The 19,611-nt window shown below is 39.5% G+C and overlaps 1 protein-coding gene across 1 annotated transcript in view; it reads right to left on the reverse strand.

Moving 5' to 3' along the window:
* Nucleotides 1-18,697, reverse strand: part of HPGDS (hematopoietic prostaglandin D synthase) — a 29,341-nt gene extending 10,644 nt beyond the window's left edge. Inside the window, exons 1-2 of the mRNA XM_017822249.1 lie at nucleotides 18,606-18,697; nucleotides 7,026-7,167 (exon numbers count right to left, since the gene is read on the reverse strand). Of these exons, the coding sequence (XP_017677738.1) occupies nucleotides 7,026-7,158 (133 nt within the window). The 5' untranslated portion in view covers nucleotides 7,159-7,167; nucleotides 18,606-18,697. The remainder of the gene's footprint in view (nucleotides 1-7,025; nucleotides 7,168-18,605) is intronic.
* Nucleotides 18,698-19,611: the final 914 nt, after the last annotated feature.

The following is a 19,611-nucleotide window of genomic DNA, read 5'->3' on the forward strand; positions in this document are numbered from 1 at the left end:
AGGAAGGATGCAAAAAGCCTTCACAGTGGATGGACATAGTTCAATTGCTGAAGGCAAGGTCAGGGTTTGACAAATGACCACAAAGTGGCCTTGGGACAACTTGCTTGTAGCAAAAACCACGTCCAGACCATATTCTCAGGGGCTCCAAATTACAGCAGAAACTTGTCTGGTTTCTGTACTGGTAACGCTGTACTAAGCAGTGTTACCCTTAGACTCATGGACATGGCTTTCTGTGCCTTGCTTTGAGCTTTCTGTGCCTTGCTTTGAGCTTTCTGTGCCTTGCTTTGAGCTTTCTGTGGTGCTTTTGGCCCTACTCTGCTCATTGACATTACGTGTTCAAGGAGCCTTGGGGGATGCCCGAATTGCCTGTGTGTATACACATTGTACTAAACCGGTTAAATTTTGCATGATTTTGGTGAAAGGCATGGTTGATGTGACTCCAGATAAGCAGAGCACATAGGTTGGTTCCTTCCAGGCTCCTATATTCACTGAGGATGGGAAAAGCTGGTGTGTGAGAGGGATCTCATTTGGGTAGAGTCAGAGTCATGGGGGCACATCATGAAACGACACATATTGGGGAGCAATTATAAATGAACAGTTAAGCCAGAGTAGTGCAGACTGGAAGGATGTGCCTGTCACTTTGATCAGAGTCAAAGAAAAACTAGCAGTTAGGGGGCTGTTTAGTGCTTACGTCAGTTTATACCCTTGTGTATCCATACAGATGTCCTTTCCATGTTTTTCAAAACAGTGGTGTCTTATAATGTTTCCAACTCCCACTTGAGCAAATAAATTTTAAGGAAAACCAGAAAAACCTATTGCTGTCATCATACAAACAGCGTCATTTCTCAGGCATGCACAAAATATGGCCTTGCCCTTTTAGTTCCCTCTTGCTTTGTTGCTCATCTGAAGTAGAAGGCGCTATAAATGCTTGTGTTGGTTTCCAAATTTACATTGAAAACTCACTGAAAAGAGGAATGGGGTTTTTAAAAAGCATTCTGTTTAAATAATTAAACCTGTAGTCTTCTTTAAATTGAACTTTTATCACCAAATTCTTGCTTTTCCTATTATGTCAGTTATTTACTGGGTTTTTTGCATTGCATTCTGACAGTCTTTACACTCACCCTCTGTCAAGGTTTTTTTCATGGGGAGTGTAAATTCATCAGACTGATCTGCAGTCTCTCTTCTCATTTTAGGAAGGACTCACTGAAGTATCTGTGCCATGTTTAGAAATTAGATTAATTTCTTTCTACACTACTTTAGTTTTGATTGGCTTTTAGGACTAGAACTGTGGTGTTTATATGTGTCTCTACTGGATGCTAAGTTGGGGAGCTGAGGCTTGATGTGTGTTACAAGCAAGGGCATCTGTTTAATTTGACATCCCATAAAGTCCCTAAGAGCTGTAATAACAATTCCCATCCTGGCATGCCTATAGGTTCTCAATAGTGTTCATAAGGAGAACACACAAGTTCATGTTTTGAACACACAAGCTCCTCACTCATCCTCCTGGGCACAACCCAGCGGATGATGCTTGTGTGGGACTGTTTCTCTGTCAAGGGCAGGGAGGGGAAACAGAACATAGAGCTGAGCAGTTTTGTCCAAGTCTGTTATCTGGGCTGGTTGGCTGCTCGTGCTCTGCTGTGTCGTGCTTCTCACTGCTGTTCTCCCCTACACAGATAGTTTTTAATTTTCTGCTTCCCTTAGCTCTTTCTTCCCTTTCCACTCATCTTAACTTCTTCATTATTATTATTCTCCTCATTTCTGTTCTGTCCTTCCCACATTTATATTGACTTAGCTCATCTTTGCTCCCAGTCACTAGTTCAGGTTCCCCCACTTCCCCTGAGCTGACCTGCTCGTCCACGACTTGTCCTGCCCACCTTGTAATCATCTATGGCTTTAATCCAAAGCAGCCTGTGTTTAAGCACTTGATTATTGTTCAAAAGCTGAATAATTAATAGTTTTGCAATCAAGCAGCTTAGATTGATTCAATAATAAGGCAGCTGGATTGGTCAAATATGGAGGGAAAATAAAAGTCACAGTCATGCTCCTTTACCTCTATATCTGTGCCAAAATAAGTTCTTCTTTGCCTTGAAAACTAAAGATAACAACTTTTCCTTTCCATTTGTATTTAAATTGGGTCATGAGAAACAAATATATGAGACACTTTGCATCTTGTAATAAGAAATATATGAATGATGTATTTTTCGTAAGGCTGGTAGAAGAGCAAGACCCCTGGGAAGTGGTTGACCTGGAGCTGGGGATATCCAGAATCTGTTGCTTTTAGAAAGGGATGACCAGCAGGATGCTTTGATTAACCTCAGCCTAGATTTAGTGCTGTAGCTATTACAACTCATATTCTCCTTGAAAGTGCTTGCTAAGCCCTACTTTTTACCCAGAGATAGCTATTTGTACATCTCAGCTAGGGGTACATAGCAGCAAGTCACTCAGCATACAGAACAACTGCTCCCCTGAGGAATTCTTGCCTGCAGTTAGGTGCTTCTCAAGATTTATCTTCTCAAGATTTATCTCTTATCTTAGAAGTATTTTCAATGCAATTAGTCTATCAAGTTTCCTAAGGACCTTTCAAGCACCATTCTACACCTCTTAAAGAGTTCATGGGATGTTTACAGCCATCAGTGCAACGGAAGCATCCTTTGCTATGATGATAAAGTCTGTGTTATTGCCATTGCTTCAAATTCCTTGATGGAGCCACAGATCAAAAGCTGTTACTGCCTGCCAGCCCAATATCTCAAGGCTGTACCATTACAGTGGATTTTCTGCTGTGTCATGACTTATGTCAGTGCAATGATGCTTTTTGTGAGGAGCCCATTATGCAGAAATACAGATCTTGAACAGGTCTGTTACAGATCTTGAATTGACTACCCTTTAACTAGTGGCATGGTCAAGTCGAAGTCTGTTCAAAAGGAAATGTACAGCATGAGTTTGCTTACTTGTTTAAATAATTATTGACCCATACAGAGTGAAGGGTTATGGAAAGCCGCTACTTGATATTTGTCTGGTTTTTTTAGATTCTGTGCTAAAGCTGGACAATAATAATACTTATACACTGGTTTGCTTAAGAGTGCTTATATTATGAACTACAGTCCTTGCCTGAAATCAGCAACTGGAAATTTTGCCAAAGATGATCTGATTAGAGTCGGAAGGGAAAAAAAGAAATGTTGAGTTATAGAAATTTTAATTTCAGATTGTATAAGGCAAATAACATAATTTCTTATGTTATAATATACTTTGCTGTTCTACAGGAAAAAAGCACCACTTAGATGTAAACAAAATCAAGTGGGACAGTATTTCCAGGAGGGAGGGCTTATTTATTTACCTGAAGGTATGTTAAGACTACAGCTTCCTGGTGGAAGCCACATGAAAAATGCCAAAACAAACAACAAACCTCACCACACTCTTCAGTTCAGGTCAAAAATTAAACTTGCGTCAGCCACAAGCCTGCTTTCTAAATGCCCTTTCTGAACATAAATCTCAATGCACGAATTTTCCCGTCAATTTTACGAAACTCTTTTCTTCAGAATAATGATGATAGTTTCTGGTTTATATGGTATGATGATTTGGCTGGGTTGGTATTTGTTTGCAAAATCTGACTTTAATTTGTGAGAACTCCTGAAGCAAATCTATCCTCTCAGATCTCAGTCAGAGACTTGACTCCTTGTGCTCTTAGATAAACTTGAATTCTTCAATTTGTTCCTTAGTAGCTCAAGAAACCTGAAGTGCTCTTCTTGTCCAAACTTCTTCCTTAAGTATTTTTTTGTTTATCTTGCTTCATCATACTTGAGGCTTTTTAAAAGAGAGACATCAGGTTCTACTTGCAGACTGCAGTCAGAACTGGTTCCAGATCTTTCAGAGGCAAGGGGTGAAGACAAAGATGGTGTATGCAACTGAGCATAGCAATTTGTCTGATATTTCTTAATCTCACCTCAATATACAATTAAGTAATTAGTTCAATTAATTGGACCAATTTTAATGACTTTCGAGGGCTGCAAAATAAGGGGTGTACCAAATTGCTATTACATTAACTGCTATTACAACAAATGCAGCTGTAATTCCCTTTATCATTGCTAAACACTGACCACACTCTGGTTTTCACCAGGATATGACTGGCTGAAATCTGCCACTTTTTTTCTTTCTGAAGTAGACTTAGTTCAGGAAAAATGGGGGGGCAAAAATCCTGAGCTTTATAAGACAGATCTGAATACAGAATACAAATGACAGTAGTGTAGAAGAATTCTCAACACAGTGAACTGTGCATTTGTATTTGCAATGAGTTTGATGGATCCCCTCATTTTCATGTTTATTTTTGAACACAGCAGCAACTGAACCTTTTTTTGGCAAGGATCCAGTTACCTGGTGCTTTTTCCTCCTTAATCCGTGCCTCAGCCGAGGCACATTTTGAAAATTCAGGATATCAGAGAATGCAAGGCTTGTTTTTCATATGTCATCTGTGCTGTACAACCTAGTCCCTAGCCAGGAGGCAACCATTTCTTGTGCTGAGTCACAGCCTGCAAAGTTAGGCTTTAAGTACCTGGGGCAGAATGGGGCCCTGGCTATTGGTCTTATTGAACAGTGTAAGGCTGTTTGCTCCAAAGCCCTGTTGCTACCTTTAATTCAGAGTTGTGCTGAATGATTTGCCTATGGGAGAATACTTTGTCTGGAAATACCATGAGTAACTATGAGAAACACCATTGCTTCAAAAAGGAGGAGGTGGTTATCAGTTACATGATCTCCAGACAATTTCCTTAGCAGCATTACTTTATACATATAAGAAACCTTTACTCTTGTTCTAGTTGGCAAACCTCTTAATTACATGTTGTCTGTAATGCAGATGTCACCAGTGGCAGATGGCACCATTCCATTGGTGCTTGAGCTAGGATTCAGGGAGCCTTCCAGAGCAGAAGTTTAGTATCCTGGCATAAGATGTAATAGCACTTACAGACGTGCATCCAACTATTTCTTTGTAGGTGTATGTCTTCCTGGTCAATTAGCACAATGCATTCCAGTTCCCATCCTCTGACTAACTGGATTTCTACAGAAGTCTGAAATTCAAAGAACTCTTAGGCCAGCATAAATTTTACACAGCTGATTTCACAAATCTGAGAGCAGCAGCCCCCACATTTAACTAAACTTCTTATCTGCTTTGGAATTTCTTCCAGAGATCAGTCATAGAGGCTGCTGCAAAAAGCCATTATGCAGAGAAAATGAAAAATCTTAATTAACCCTTGATAAACCTGCTAGCAAATTTTTGCATCACAGAAAGGGAAACAAAGACAACCCATGGTTAAATAACTTAACCACCATTTGATAATGCAGCAGATACAGTTACAAACTGTATACCTTAGGATTTCTAGGGTGCCTCTGCTCCCAGTGTTTTGGTGGTAATGGTGCTGCAGATGGGCTTACACTGTAGTGAATAAGTACTGTACACATAAAGCTTCACTGGGAGGTTCATGGTGTGAGTGCTGAAGAAAAGCATGGGAAGAATTTTGCACTGTTTCTTGCGCTGGCTCAGACATTGGGGACATCAACCACATTCAAAGAGAGGTGCAATGCTTTTACCTTATCTGATAGATCTGCTATTAGAACATCTTGTCCTGGGATATAAATGCCTCTGTAGCCTTTAACTGACTAATTATGCTTTGTCTTTTTAATTTGTCTTACTTAAAAATAAGTATGCAAGACTCTACACAAAATTATTATACTTTACTTATATTCTCAACTTTGTTTCAGGACATTAGTGAGTGTGCATACATGTGAATATGTATGAAAGGCCTATGCAGAGCTTTCCTCAGGTCATCTGAATTCTTAGTCTCACTTTTAGCTTCTACCCTGCTTCCCTGAGAATTATAGTGGGACAGAAATAAGCTATACCACATGTCAACAGGCTTAAGCTCTTATAAAAAAAGGTTTCCAAAGTCAGTCATCCCTAACTGAGAACAGTACATTTCCACTGCTTTATTCTCTGTAGATAGTTTGCCAGTGTTTTCTAGGTTTGAGCACCACAGAAGGGTTCAGCTGCCACTTGGAGAACAGTGGTGCTTGAGTATTTGTCGTTCATCGCTGCAAACAGGAAAAACCAAATTTAACTGGACCCTACAAGAATTTGGTGGCCTGCCGGCTGGGCTTATTATATGGTGTGAAAGTCTATCACCAAACATTGTTCAATTAGTAGAAATCACCTTGTGCATTCGTTGTGCCTTTTCCCTAAACTAAAGGCATTATCCTTCATTCTGGATGTGAAAAATCATAGCCCATGTAGCAAAACACAGGCCTAATCCACAAAATGAAAACACAGATTTCTCTGATTTCACACCCTCAGTCTTCAAACTCAAGATCTGTTTCATTTGAACTAAGGCTAATTTAATAAACAGAAATAACGAATACCTTTAATAGCTGAAAAAGAGGTTACTTTAACTAAAAAACATGAAATGGATGGGGTACAATAGCCTGCAGGGTACTCTGAGGCTGGTAGGGGTTGTTCATAGGAACAATTATTTTCTAGCATTTCTTTTGATCCTTTTGTTTTTTCCTTTGCTTTATCAACTGATTTCTTGTGTTTTCTCTCATCACTTTCCCTCTCTAAAAACCCTTCTGGTTACCAAGGAGTGTTCTTCCTGACACTTCTTTCCAATTTGGCTTTCTAAAACCCAGCGTGGAGTCTGAGGTGTGGTCCTTGAGACCAAATTCTCCAAAGAAGCTGAGAAGACCAGCACTCATTTAGCTATCTTTAGGTAGACAAAATCTATACTGAATTGATAAGGAGTACAAGCCCAGCTGGATGACAGCAGGTAAGTCATTTTAGATTGTCTGAAGATTTGGATCCAGACTTCTGCAAGGGCATCAGGAATGACATTTTGGCTGTCTCACCATAAAATTCCCATAGGCTTAATTAAAACCAGAAATGAAGTGTATTTCTGCTCATGAAACATACAGATACCTCTTAAATTGCTTTGCTTTTTGACAGCATTTCTAGCAGAGCTTTGGATGTAAGAACCCGTGCTACTTACTTGGTTTGATTTTGGGCCAGTCTGCTGCTTCTATTCTGTGGTCTTCATACTTCTTGCCCGAGTAGGCAAACAGGTAGCGGCTGATTTCTGCTCGCCCTCGCAGGTTGAAGTAAGTCAGCTTATACTGCGGCATGCTGGCTCCCTGGGAGGGGAGACACCGAGTGGCTTTAGACAGGAGTAACTCAACTCCTTTTTACAGAAGCACACCCTACGCTTGTTTTCAACAGACATTGCTTGTACAATGCAAAGGAAATATTACACCAAGCCACGGTGTGTTGTACTTTGCAATCATTGCATTACCCACACCTTTTTGTTCTGCGTTTCTCATCCACAGAGTGCAGACGTGCACAATGACAGCTGAACCTGCAGTTCCTCCTTATGGATCTCTAGAAAGATGGCTTGATTTTTTTTTTTACAGACATATTAGGAATTTTCAGCTTTCGTTTATTTTTCTCGTGACTCCAAACTCAGGCCGTTTTTATAAAGTGGTTTTTTTTCGGAGTGCAAATATAAAGTCATATACCGTAGCAGAAAAATTGCTGTCTTGAGCAGCAATTTTGTTCAAGCGTGCCCTGCTCAGCCCCTGTTGCTTGTGGAGACCTTCATCCAAGGCCAAATCATGAGAAATGCTAAACTGTTGTGGTTTTTCTCATTAATTAGTACCTTAGTTTGTGGGCAGTTGACCAAAATTATTTTAGACGGAAATTTTGCTATGGAAACCAGTCTACAGTGTTATTTTGAGTGAATCATTACCGAATTTTCAGTTTCTTGTACAGAAGCCAGGAGAAAATTTGAAATTACTTTGTTAGGTTTTCATGAGGTTTGGGTTTTTTTACTTCAGTTCTAGTTAGACTGTTACTTCGTGTAACAGGAAGGTTCTATTTGTTTTTAAGTGTAACAGGCAGCAAAAGAAAGTATCTGGGAATTTGATTGTACAGCAAGAATGGTTCAGGAAAGGTGAACATATAAGGTTGTTTTAAATCAAAAGTAAGAATTTAAATTCTACACATACTTTAATAAGAGAGAACTATGAGCTCAGCTGAGGTGTAAATGTGCTGGGGAAAGGACAGTAAAACAACCATCTCTCTCCTCACCCAAAGCAAAAACCTTTCTCCTTTTGGCCTTAAAGTAGCCTTTGCATGTCATTTACCATTCTTTTATATCCATCAGAGTGCTAGTAAGATAGCATGCAACAAAGATAATCTGCACTAGGACAGGAAGGGAACTCTTCTTTTTTTAGTGAATGCGTGCTACTCTATAACCTTGCAATAGAAACAACCACGTGTTTAGTCATCTTCTCTTGAAAACACATGCTTGAAGGCAGATCTATCATCAGCTTTGGCTTTAGCAGGAAAATCTTCTTGCTCAGAAAGAGAAAGCTTGCCATTAACTCACATTGAAAGGAGCAAATTACTTTTGCCACTTGCTCCTCAAAAGTCAAAACATCTACTTTCTCTCCTCAGAGTAACAAAAGCAGAAAAAAAAAAAAATCATACCAAAAGTGAAAGTTATCTGTTCCCCTACAACCCACAGCAGGCTTGGAAGAGGTTATTAGTAACAGGAGACTTTTCACATCTGACAGCCCAGTAGAGAAGCCAGAACAGAGACAGAGAGTTGCTAATGGAGAGCTATCTACAAGTGCTTCAAAACAAAGACACCACTATCATTATTGGGTTTTAAGTCAACTTCTTTCCTTTGCACTGTATAAAACAGGGATGCTGCAGGCAAAATGAGTTGCATGGTTTAGGTAAGTGGCAGAAGTATATTTTCAAATTTTGTGCCCAGATTTATTACTTTTTATGCTTTATTGTGCTTATATAATATTATACTATATTTATGCAGGATAAGTTTGGATTATACATTTACAAAGCCAAAGTAAGAAGAGAGAATGAGACTGTGGGCATTTTTTTCTTCTCATTTGTCCCTGCTTCTGATTTAGTGTGGTCACTTGAGAGCAAGGAATGGCATTTTAAAATGAAGATGTGTTATCTGATATTCAAATTAGACATGACAGCGATTTGGGAGTAAAAGGGGAAAAAAGTCCATTTGATTCTTTTCAGGTTTTTTAGAGGCAAGCAAATACTGCTGATTCAGTCTACATTTGCAGAGGATACAACCTTTAACATACAAAATCCAGTGTCTACTTCCCTTCTTTAGGTGTGTCTACAGAGCTTTTTTCATAAACATCCGTAGCAGTTCCAGTGCCCTGGACTTATTACACCACTCACACATGGCTCCAGTATCTTGGCTACCTCTGGCCCACTTAGCCCTGTGTTAGCAAAAAGTTGTTGGCAGCTGTAAGGCTTTAAAAAGCACAGAATCATAGATTTTAAGGTACAACCATGAGGAAGGGAGTAGACAGCTGTACACAGAACAGGCTGGAGATGACTGAGGCCTAACATTTCTGTAGGTGAGCGTGTTGAAAGAGTCTAATTCCTACTGTGGGAGAACTTTGTATACAAAGACTTGTCTATTCAGGAGTAGTGAGATGATGTAAAGAAACAGGAATTTTGGCTGAAGATCAGGAAGTCTCTCTGGACTTTATAGTAGATTGTGGAATATTCTGGCCTGTGAAGGAAGCAGTGGAAACTATTGTTTGAATTGTCTAAAGCAAAGCTAAACAAATTTCTAATGAACACACCGTAAGGAGTAATCAAATATTTGTAGTGGTCACTTTGAAGCTTATGAATTTTTTTCCATCCATAGACCAAAAAAAAAACCAAACCAAAACCAACCCTACAAAGAGTTTACTAAAAATACTTGACATTTTAAAAGCCTTTATAGCTTTATTGTAAGCATGTTTTTGTAAATGTTTGTAAGTTTTATTTTTTATTTGTATTTATTGTGAAATGTCAGGAGTAGTGCTTCCTAAACAGTTATAGACAAGCTTCTAAACGAAAGAAATGGTAGTGTTCAGAATAGCTTTTTGTCAAACATACAAAGTAAGTTGGTTTTGGTTTTTTTCCCTTGTCCTCCTTCACCTCATTTTCCAGGTGTGTTTTATAAAAGAGTGGATCATGAGAAACAAATTAAAACCATTCAAAAAACATCCAGAATTATTGAATAATTGAAAAATGTCATTTCCAGAGGAAAAATGTCTATTTGAGGTCTTTGAGCTCATGCTCTGGGGTTGAGGTTTGTTTTGTGGTTGTTTTTTTCTTTTTTTGGCAGGGGGAAGCAGTAAAATCTTTAAAACTATCTAAAATTATTTCTCCTTTTTTAGGCTAGTCATGGCTTAAAAATACTGGAAGATGTTGGTGATGGGTGGACCTCAGTGCCCAGACTTGCAGGCATTTATCCACCTGCTTAGCACTAGTAAATCTCTTCAGGTGAGTTCGCTGCAAAGCCAAGTGTGTATAAATGCAGAAGGGGGCTGATTTACCTTTCACCAATAAACCTGTCATCTAAGCAGTGGTTCTTCCCTTTCTAACTGATGAATGCACAGCTGGATCACCCCTGTACACCTCCCCTGCCATACACTGAGAGCATTTCAGTCCCAGTTCTATCGCATACAGCTTTCAAAGCCATGAACTCAATTGGTTTAAATTCACTATTAAATTAGCTTTAATACTTTAAAGTTGTTGACCCGCTTAGCTGATTTTCTAACTTTCCTCTGTGACTTTCTGAAAGCCAGCTTAACTGGCTTTAACATACCTTTAAACTGAAGATTAGTGGATCTCATGATTAAATTCAACTGTTGGAGCCACTCAGTGACAAAATCAAATGGGAAGTCTGAGAGAAGGTCAAATATGTGTAAAAGGTGGCATCCTCTGTGTTATTCATGAGTGAAAATTCAGGGTGGAGTTACAAGTGTCTAAGACACCTTAGGACAGATTTCAAATAATTTAAAACTGTTCATGTCTTTATGGAGATACCTGATAAACTTGAGATGCTTTTATGCCAGTTGAAGCAGGACTGAACAATCAATTTGAAAACTTCAAGCAAGATTAGAGTGTAAAAACAGAGCCCAGGAAGAAACCAGCGTCATTCTCTGAGAAGTAAAATGCTGAGTTCCAGATAGCGTTAGCAGAGCAGAGAAAAAGTGCTGGCAGAATGAAAACTGCTCAGGATGAGTTTCAGGTGTGTGCCCCGTGCAACCCAGCACAGGCAGCCTCTGCTATCCAGAATTTGATTCTGTATGCCCAGCCTAAGCTGCTGCCTTATAAGATTAAGCACCAAAATTCTGCTGGACATAGTAGAGGAGCAGTGTTTCCTCTCTGTTCCGGAAAATCCAGCCCTCAAGGTAATGTTCTTCAGCTAATAACAGACACCTGGATTCAGATACTTAGTATGTGAATTCATAAAAAAATGCAAAAAAAAGCCCAAAACAAAACAAAAAAACCTCCAAGGGCCACACTTAATTACTTTTTCTTGTATAAGGTTATTAGTATTTGAGGTGACGAACAGGAGAGAACTTTCCCTGAGCTGGGGCCGGAGGGAGAGAAACCAGCTAAGTTGAGCTATGTGTTCACATCCACCCAAAGTCTGACAAAGAGCTTGTGGTGCAAAGTCCCCTTTAATTGTAATTTGCATGGCAAGAAATTAAGGGGTTTCATGCCTTAAGGTTTCATCATTGTTAGAGGATGTAAAAAAGCCCAACCCTGCTGGTCTTACTTGCTAAAGTAAGACCAGCAGGGTTGGGTTAAGGTTCATCTGGGTGCTTCTAAAAATTTGGACTCTATCTGCCTGGAAGAGATGATGCATTGCCCTGTATTTATATTTATTTAACATGAGGGTTCTTCATTAATTTAGGAGTCACTGATGGAAAGCATTGAAGTTAGCACCTGACACAATGCTGCCCTGGCCGTGGGCCTGCCAAAAAGGGGAAGCTGGAGGTCTCAGCTGCCAAGTGTCATCTTCTCTTGAACTGCAATCAGCCCATGATGGTGACTCAGTAGTGATGACTGAATCAATGGATACCTTTATTGTATTGTAAGATTATCTTACTGTTTATTTTATTGCAAGATTAAGCTGTTATATCAATTTGAATTGTTTGAGCTGCTGGAACTGATTATGTATTCCATTTTCATTATTTTATAGGATGAAAATATAACAACAAATCCGCTTCCACTCACATAAGCCTACAGGTATCTTTCTGCCAAGAAACATCTTGCTTTATGAAATGTGAAATGGAGTTTATGCCCTCTCTAAGCACTAAACTAGCTAAAGGTGAAAAGTTTTGTGGACTTTTTTTTTTTTAAGTGCTGTTTTCAAAACATTTTCTGCTTCTTTATGAGATGTTTCTGCAAAGTTGACCTGAAAATCAAATGAGTAGGTTTGGAAGAGATGCAGACACAACAGCCTGATTTGGGTACCCTACTGGGGTGGAGGAGGAATTGCAATTTCATCCCATTCAGACATTTACTCATATATTTCTGTGATGTCCTACATGTACAGTTTGAAGTCTTATAACCGGTATCAGCTGAATATTTTCCATTAATGATAACACTGGGATTTCAGAGGGAAAACTATTCCCTGTCTTCCTTACTCCCAATGACAGGCCAAGTAGTGCTAATGTCAATCAAGAAACTCAATTTAGAAAAGGAAAGGAGAGGACCTTGCTGGGTCTATGTCTGTATATACAGACAAAAGAGTCTTTATGCATTGAAGGAGAGATTTTCTGTAGATTATTATCCAGGAGTGACCTATCTATGTATGAAGCATGGATTTTTCGTTCTGACCCTTACGGGTTGGGGAAGGTTGTGTTACTTACAGAGTACAAAGTACTTTTAACCAGGAAAGTGACTTAGTCTGCCTTGTTTCACCTCAGAAACACTAGGAATATTAAGTTCAATTTTGCCTGTCTTGCTTAGTATCCTTCTCATTTATGTGAATTCCTCACCCCTGTAATTGGAGAGCTGAACATTAAAGCAGCTTTCTCCCTTCTCAATTTTAAAAAAAATTTGCCTGTGCAAGTCTTTCTGCCCTAATTTTTTTTTAAATTTTCAGATTTCAGAGGAAGGAACCAGAGAGACAAGACTCAAATAGTTACTGTAGAAGGCAAGTAAAGAAAAGCTTCCACAGCTATAACAAATTCCAGATATAATGGCTGTGGCCTGATATTTTTTCATGACTTCGCTTTTATCTAACCAACCTAACATAATGGTCAGAATGCTGAAAAGGCAAGAGCCAGCTGGGAAGCAGCCTTGCCCTGCCTGCAGACGTGGTGCTGCTCTACTCCTGGCTGCTGATCAAATTGGTTGCCGCAGGAATGCCTTCAATTTTTTCCCTTGGTGAAAAGTTATTCTATATATTCATATTTTCTGTCTAAATTTTGAGCTGAAAGTACAAAGAGAAATAGTGATGTATTGATCCTTTTTGGAGAGGAAAGTTTGATGCAGAGAAATTGGCTCATGCCAGAAAGAACCAGCCATGGGATGGTTGTCAGTCACTTTGTCACTCCTCGTTTTTGAGGAAGGTTGACAAGTCTGCCTGGCAAATGCACTGGCTTAATCCAAGCTGTTTATCTGGACGTGAGTAACACTAAGACAATTAACTTCTGGCTTTTCCTGGGAAAAACTGAGAGGTATGTGATATGCTCCCTAACTGGGGAAGTTAATGACTTTGGGATTCTCACTGAGAAACAGAGAATTAAAGAATCTCTTATTGCTCAGCAAAAAAAGGAAAAATGCTCATCTTCCTTTCCTTGAACATAAACTTATTCAGCTTCTAACACAGAGTCAAAAATATTAGAGATTTAAGTGATATTTTCATCCTTTGAAATCTAAAAATAGTAAGGATTTGATGACTGGGGGGGGTGGTTTCTTCTAAAAGATGTTTTTATTAATCCTTTTTTTTTAGCAAAGAAAATAAGACATTTTCTGCCTGTCTTTTGGGGGAGAAGGATTCGAGAATATTGGCGGGTTAATGGAAGAATACAAATCTTCCAGTGGAAGATTTCTATAGTAGTCTGTTTTAACAGAGAATACAAGTAAAAACTCCGAGTAATTCTAAATATTTCCAGTCAGCTGTCAGTCTGACATAAACTCTCTTTCTGAAAATTGATGGTTTCTTTTCCCATTCCACGCCAGTTATAGAAAATAAACATTTTAATTTGATCTCTTATTTTTCTATGCCACATAGCAATCTGGACCTTCGAGAGAAAAGACAAAAAAAATCTGCACACCCTTTTCTGTACACAAATCAATTGAAGTAAATGTTTATGCAATTTGATGCAGGTTGAGTTTTGAAATAACAAATTCCAGATATAATGGTTGTGGCCTGATATTTTTTCATGACTTCAAGCATATATAGATATAAATTTTTTTAGAAGGATTTTGCATGTCTTTGCCTAGTGTGCTGTTTATTTGTGATGTGTGGGGGAAATCAGCCTCCTGAAATGAGAAGTTTAAAAGCATCGCGATTATTGAGTGGTACTAATGATTATGAGTATGTTAAGTGACCTGATGAATAAAAGTCTGCTCTGTGAGCAAGGCCTGATCTGTCAATATGTGGGCTTAAGAGAAGGGGATGTATGAGACATTAAAGAAATTATCTGTCTGAGGAAGCTGCAAGCTTGGTTTGATGATGTGAAAAATCAGAGCTCTAGAAAAATCCTTCAAGAACACAGGAAAAAAGCCCACTTTTTTTAATAAAGTTTTTGTAGAGGAGGATAAGGAGAATACTTATTCTGAGAGGAGTTTTTTGAAAGTGAGAGTCCACTCTGACTGGACAATGAACGAGTGTTCACTGTCAAGGCTGTTGTTGAAGGAGATCGCCACTGGGCCCACTGGGTTTCTCCAAGCTGACTTTGTAGCTGCTGCCCTTCATGTGATTGCCCCGCAGGCAACTGTAGTCAAACTGATAAGAATTGAGATATTTGAAGTTAACCCCGTTCATTTGAACTGAGTGAGGGAGCTCCTACATGTCAGCAGGTAGAAGGAGGCAGGGAGGTGCTAACAGACAAGGGATTCACTCAGCCACCTCGTCAGTGTGCTCCTTCTGCCTGACTTGCCAGGGTCTTCCATTTAGGGCCTGAGCATCTATGGTGACTTTGCTTTCTGTCTGATCCTCATTCTTTTGGTTTGCATCTACTTCTGTCCCAGATTTATGTAAATAACTTTTGAAATTGTTTTGTGCAGCCTCCAAAGCTGTAATGAACTTCAGATGAATAAATTGCACACCTGAGACCATGAAATAGTGGTAAATAAAACTGCAAGAGGAGAGATCTCAGAAAAGATGCAGACAAAGGAGTGGTTAGGATAATTTCTCAGGATAAACTGTTTAAGTCTTCATTTCCTCATCAGGTGTTTTAAGAATTCCCTGAGGCATTTTGTGGTAGAACAAAAGCCTAAATAATCTTAATTCTTGCCAACACCAGTCATTCCTGTAAAATTCATGCCTTACATCTGTCTCCATAGGCTCCAGATGAATCAGCACCACTTCACAATATTCCTACAAAGTACAGAACTCGATTGTGAGTGATGTTACTGTGTATTAAGTTGTTTAGTTGGCTCTCCAAAGGCAGCTGCTGGTTTTGCCAGGATAATTTCATGACCATTTTCCAAGCTCTCAAGCTTGTCCAGCACAGTAATTTGTATAACAACTGTCTTAGCCACCTAACATCTTTCCTTGGATGTTAAAAAGGTTTTTTCTATCTCAGCCATGTCTGCATGTGTGGATGCATATGTACAAGGGGAAGTACAAATATCAAATCCTTCCCCCTGCTAGTCTAAACTACTTTGCTCTTGAACTGTTGCATGTTGTGAACCCACTATAAAATTTACTAAAAATAAAATTACAGGTGTGAAAGAAAAAATTAGATAGGCTTTTAAGCACGATGTATGATCCCTGAAGACTGTACAAGTTTGACTGGGCAAGGTTTTATTCACTTCATAGAGTTCTCCAGCACCCCCCACTGTGTCTCCTGCTCACAAATTCCTGGTGTCCTCCTGCTCTGCCCTGGGATGTCTGGCACATTGCCACCCTGCCCAGGAGGCACCAGCACAGTGGGCCAGGGCAGAGATTTCAAGTATTTTCAGATATTTTGGAATCGTTTTCTCAGGCAGAGTGAGCCTGAGGAGACCCAGATCCTTGCTAAAATGCTCTGCAGGTATTGCCAATCCTCTTGAGAGGACCAGCTCCCGGAAACATGGACCTACAGCTCTGCCCAACACTCAGCCTAAAACCTGGAGACCATCTAGATTTGGCCTTAAGTGCTAAACGTCCAAGACTCCACGAGTTACGGTCACCACCTGTTCGGTATGTAAAACCCTAACCTATGTGTCCCTATGCTTAAGAAGAAAGTACTTTCTGAGCAGCAGTTTGCAGCCAATTTCACCTTTGTTGATGGAAACACCAGGTAGAGTCTGGCTCTGGGGCAGTGCCCATTGCTGTGGGTTCCTGCTCTGCCTCAGAGTACCCTACCCCCTCAAAAAATGTGTTCATTTACCTGAGAGACACAATTATAAAGGCTGGTGTCCCACATTTATTTTTTCCTGTTGTCAAACATCAACTAAAGAAAGCTTGCCAAACAGCTCAAACCATTATTTTTCTGTATACCTTTCTTTGTTTGCCTTCTCCCTTTACCATCTGCTACCCAAAACCAAAGCATAATACAAAGACTGTCTGGTACCCCTGAATGCCCTTGTTTTCTCTCTTACTCCATTACATGCTTATGCTTTACTGAGTCATTCCAGCAACATTTTTAGTTCCTGCTAAAAAGATAAAAAATTAGCCATTTCATTTTTTTTCAAGTTCATCATTGTAGCTTCTTTGGGGGGAGTTTTAGCAGATTGACTCCAGATAAGCAAGGTTCTTTAAAATGGTGGCCCTTTGAAATGTATATGCGGGATTTGGCAGATTTTTCTTTCCCTTTTTATTTTTAGACTAGCTATCAAAAGGGTAAAAAAAAATCACCTGTTTGAGATTTGCAGCATATGTAAGTCTTCAGCTGGTGTGATAGCTTTCAGTGGCGTGGCATGACCCTTGCTAGTCCAACACCAGCAGTATGCCAATGGCTCCTGGGCAGTATAATTATTTTCTGGTGCGATTTTGATCAAAGGTGTTTTGAAGGTGAGCACCAGCTTCAATTACTTCTGGTTTTTAACCACTCTGGAGAAGTCTGTGTGTGACAGACAGCAAACAGAAACCTTAAGAGCAAACCCTTAGAGCAGCACAGCCCATTGGTCAGTGGCACGGGAGTGTGCTGCACTGAAGGTGACTGGCTAACATTCTTGCTTGTGCACAAGCCCAGAACTCTAAGAATAACTTTGTGTACATTTTCAGCTTAAAATTTGGAGAGCTTCAGTTTCATTTCTATCCAAATAGATTTGATCGTGTGCCTGGGCATGTGTGCATCTGCAGCGGTGAATAATTTACAGGATGTACCCGTTTTTAGAGAGAGGTGGATTCTATTTTGGATTAAAGAAAACAAAAGAATAAACAAAAGTAAACTTGCGAAAGACCTCTATGGGGTTTTTTTTGTTTTGGTTTCTTTACAAACGTTGCAACTTTTGAGTATGAAAGTACCAGTGTTTACAAACATTTCTAAGGAGTACAGAAGCCCAGGAAAGATAGTTTGTTTACTGGGATAGTTTGAGATGAGCAGTGAACAAAAGATAGCTTTTAATAGAGGAAATGTGTGCAGGAGGATTATGGACACAGGCAAATTACAGCAGTTAGAATTTAAAGGAAAAAATTCTTAACAGCTATTCAGAGTATCATTTTGAAGTAAAGACAAAAATCAACAGCAAAAACCTCTGTGAGTTTTGACAAGGAGAAAAATGCAGACAGTGGAAGCAGACACAGGAGATTTTTTCCTCTAGAGAATGATGGTGGGAATTAGGACTAGGTTATGTTAATCCATTGGTGAACCAAAATACAGAAATTTGAAAAGGAACAGAACAATGCACAAAAATGACCTAGAGGAATTGGTTAGTGCTGCTTAATATTCATCTAATTTCTCTGACATTAGCCTAGTTTTGACTTGGTTATGTAAGTGAATACATAGAAGTCAGCCTTTACCTCTGACGGAATATTGATTTAAAATCATTTTTCACTTACTGAAAACTCCCTGAAGAATGCCCAGAGCTTCCTCACTCCAGCTTTTTGCTGATGAGGTTGTATTTTCTTTGGGAAGTACTCTGACACACAGCCTGATTACCAGAGTAGCTCAGTACTGATTACATAAGGCACTGGTGAGAAACAGGGGCTTGATGTACCAACAGGCTACTGATCTGCCTTTTTGTCTCTAGAAAGCAGTTCTGGTAAAGTCTGAATTTAGCAGTGCATGTGATTGTACAGATGTTTTAAGTAAAGCAGGCAGTTGAAAGATGCCTGTAAGTAGCAAAGAAGACATATGGGCGAGGTACTTGAGTTATACTTGCAGACACCCTGTAGTGCTCCTGGTTATCCCTCTCTATGCCGATCGTACTACTCAGAGACTCATGCTGAATAAACTGAACAAAAATCTAAAAATTAAATACTGTCAGTACTTGCTCTGTAGCATAATCTGATGAAACTAACCCCCACACAGCCACTATAACAGTAGCCCTAGGAAGGGCAGAGTAGGATTGAAAGAAGAAAGGGGAAAGAGAGGAACCAGGCTGCAGCAGTTAGCGAAGCTGAAACAGAACTCACTCAGGTGCGATGATACGTGGTCCCTTCCTCAGTGCACACGAGTCCCTCTGAGGGCTGACCTCGGTGGAAAAGGCTTTTATATGCTCAAGCACTGTTTATTAATATGCAAACCACTCCCCATGACAAGTATGCCTTCATTACTCACTCTCTCCCCCCTCTCATACACAGGCAGACACAGAGCAAATTCATCATTTTCTCAGATAACAAGCAAGTTTGGTGACTTTTGGGACTAATACAGCAAAATGTGTGCTGGAATTTTTCAGCCTGTGTTTAAAGACAAGAAATACTTTAAAGTGCCATTTAAAAATATATAATAATTATTAAAAACACAGGCACTGGTGAGCTGAGTCAAATGATGGGTGTTTTTTCTAAATGTAAGAAGTGTGGAACAAGCCAAGAAATGTCTTTCTTGGATTATTTCTAACTCGTGAAGCCCCACAATATCTGATCTAATTCCAGAACAATGCCTTAAATAGCTGCAATCTCACTTTTACATAAAGAACAAAGTGTGATTTAAGTTGGTTTGTTTTTTTGTTTTGTTTTGGTTTTTTTTGTTATCAGTGAAGAAGGGTAAAGAGGATTCATGCAAGCTCTGTCCATGAGTAATGCACATTAGAAGTTAGGGCTGTGTGAAGTTATTGCTTCTTATCTGTTGTGGATATTGTGTTTTTCTGTTTGTTTTCATTTGTACTTTGGCATTAGCAAAGCCATTCAATGCTGCTGTACTTTGCTTTCCACTGAGGTTATGACCAGCAGGAGCAATGGAGCAAGCTTTCTGATGCTAAAGAGCAAGGTCTGATGTGTACTACACAAGTCTATTCTGAGGCCTCATTCATCTTTTATAAAAAACAGTTGTGGGTGTTCTCCACAGGTGCAGGGAGCAGTGCTGGCCAAAGCACTCTCCCCTAGGATGAGGATATGCCAGATCCTTGTAGCTCATGCCATGAATCATTTACCGCAGGTCAACTTGTTTCCATGTAATACATATTTTTCCCTGATGTCCACA

Source organism: Lepidothrix coronata, unplaced genomic scaffold (genome assembly GCF_001604755.1).
Source record: "Lepidothrix coronata isolate B3197 unplaced genomic scaffold, Lepidothrix_coronata-1.0 Scaffold96, whole genome shotgun sequence".
NCBI classification, from domain to species: Eukaryota; Metazoa; Chordata; class Aves; order Passeriformes; family Pipridae; genus Lepidothrix; species Lepidothrix coronata.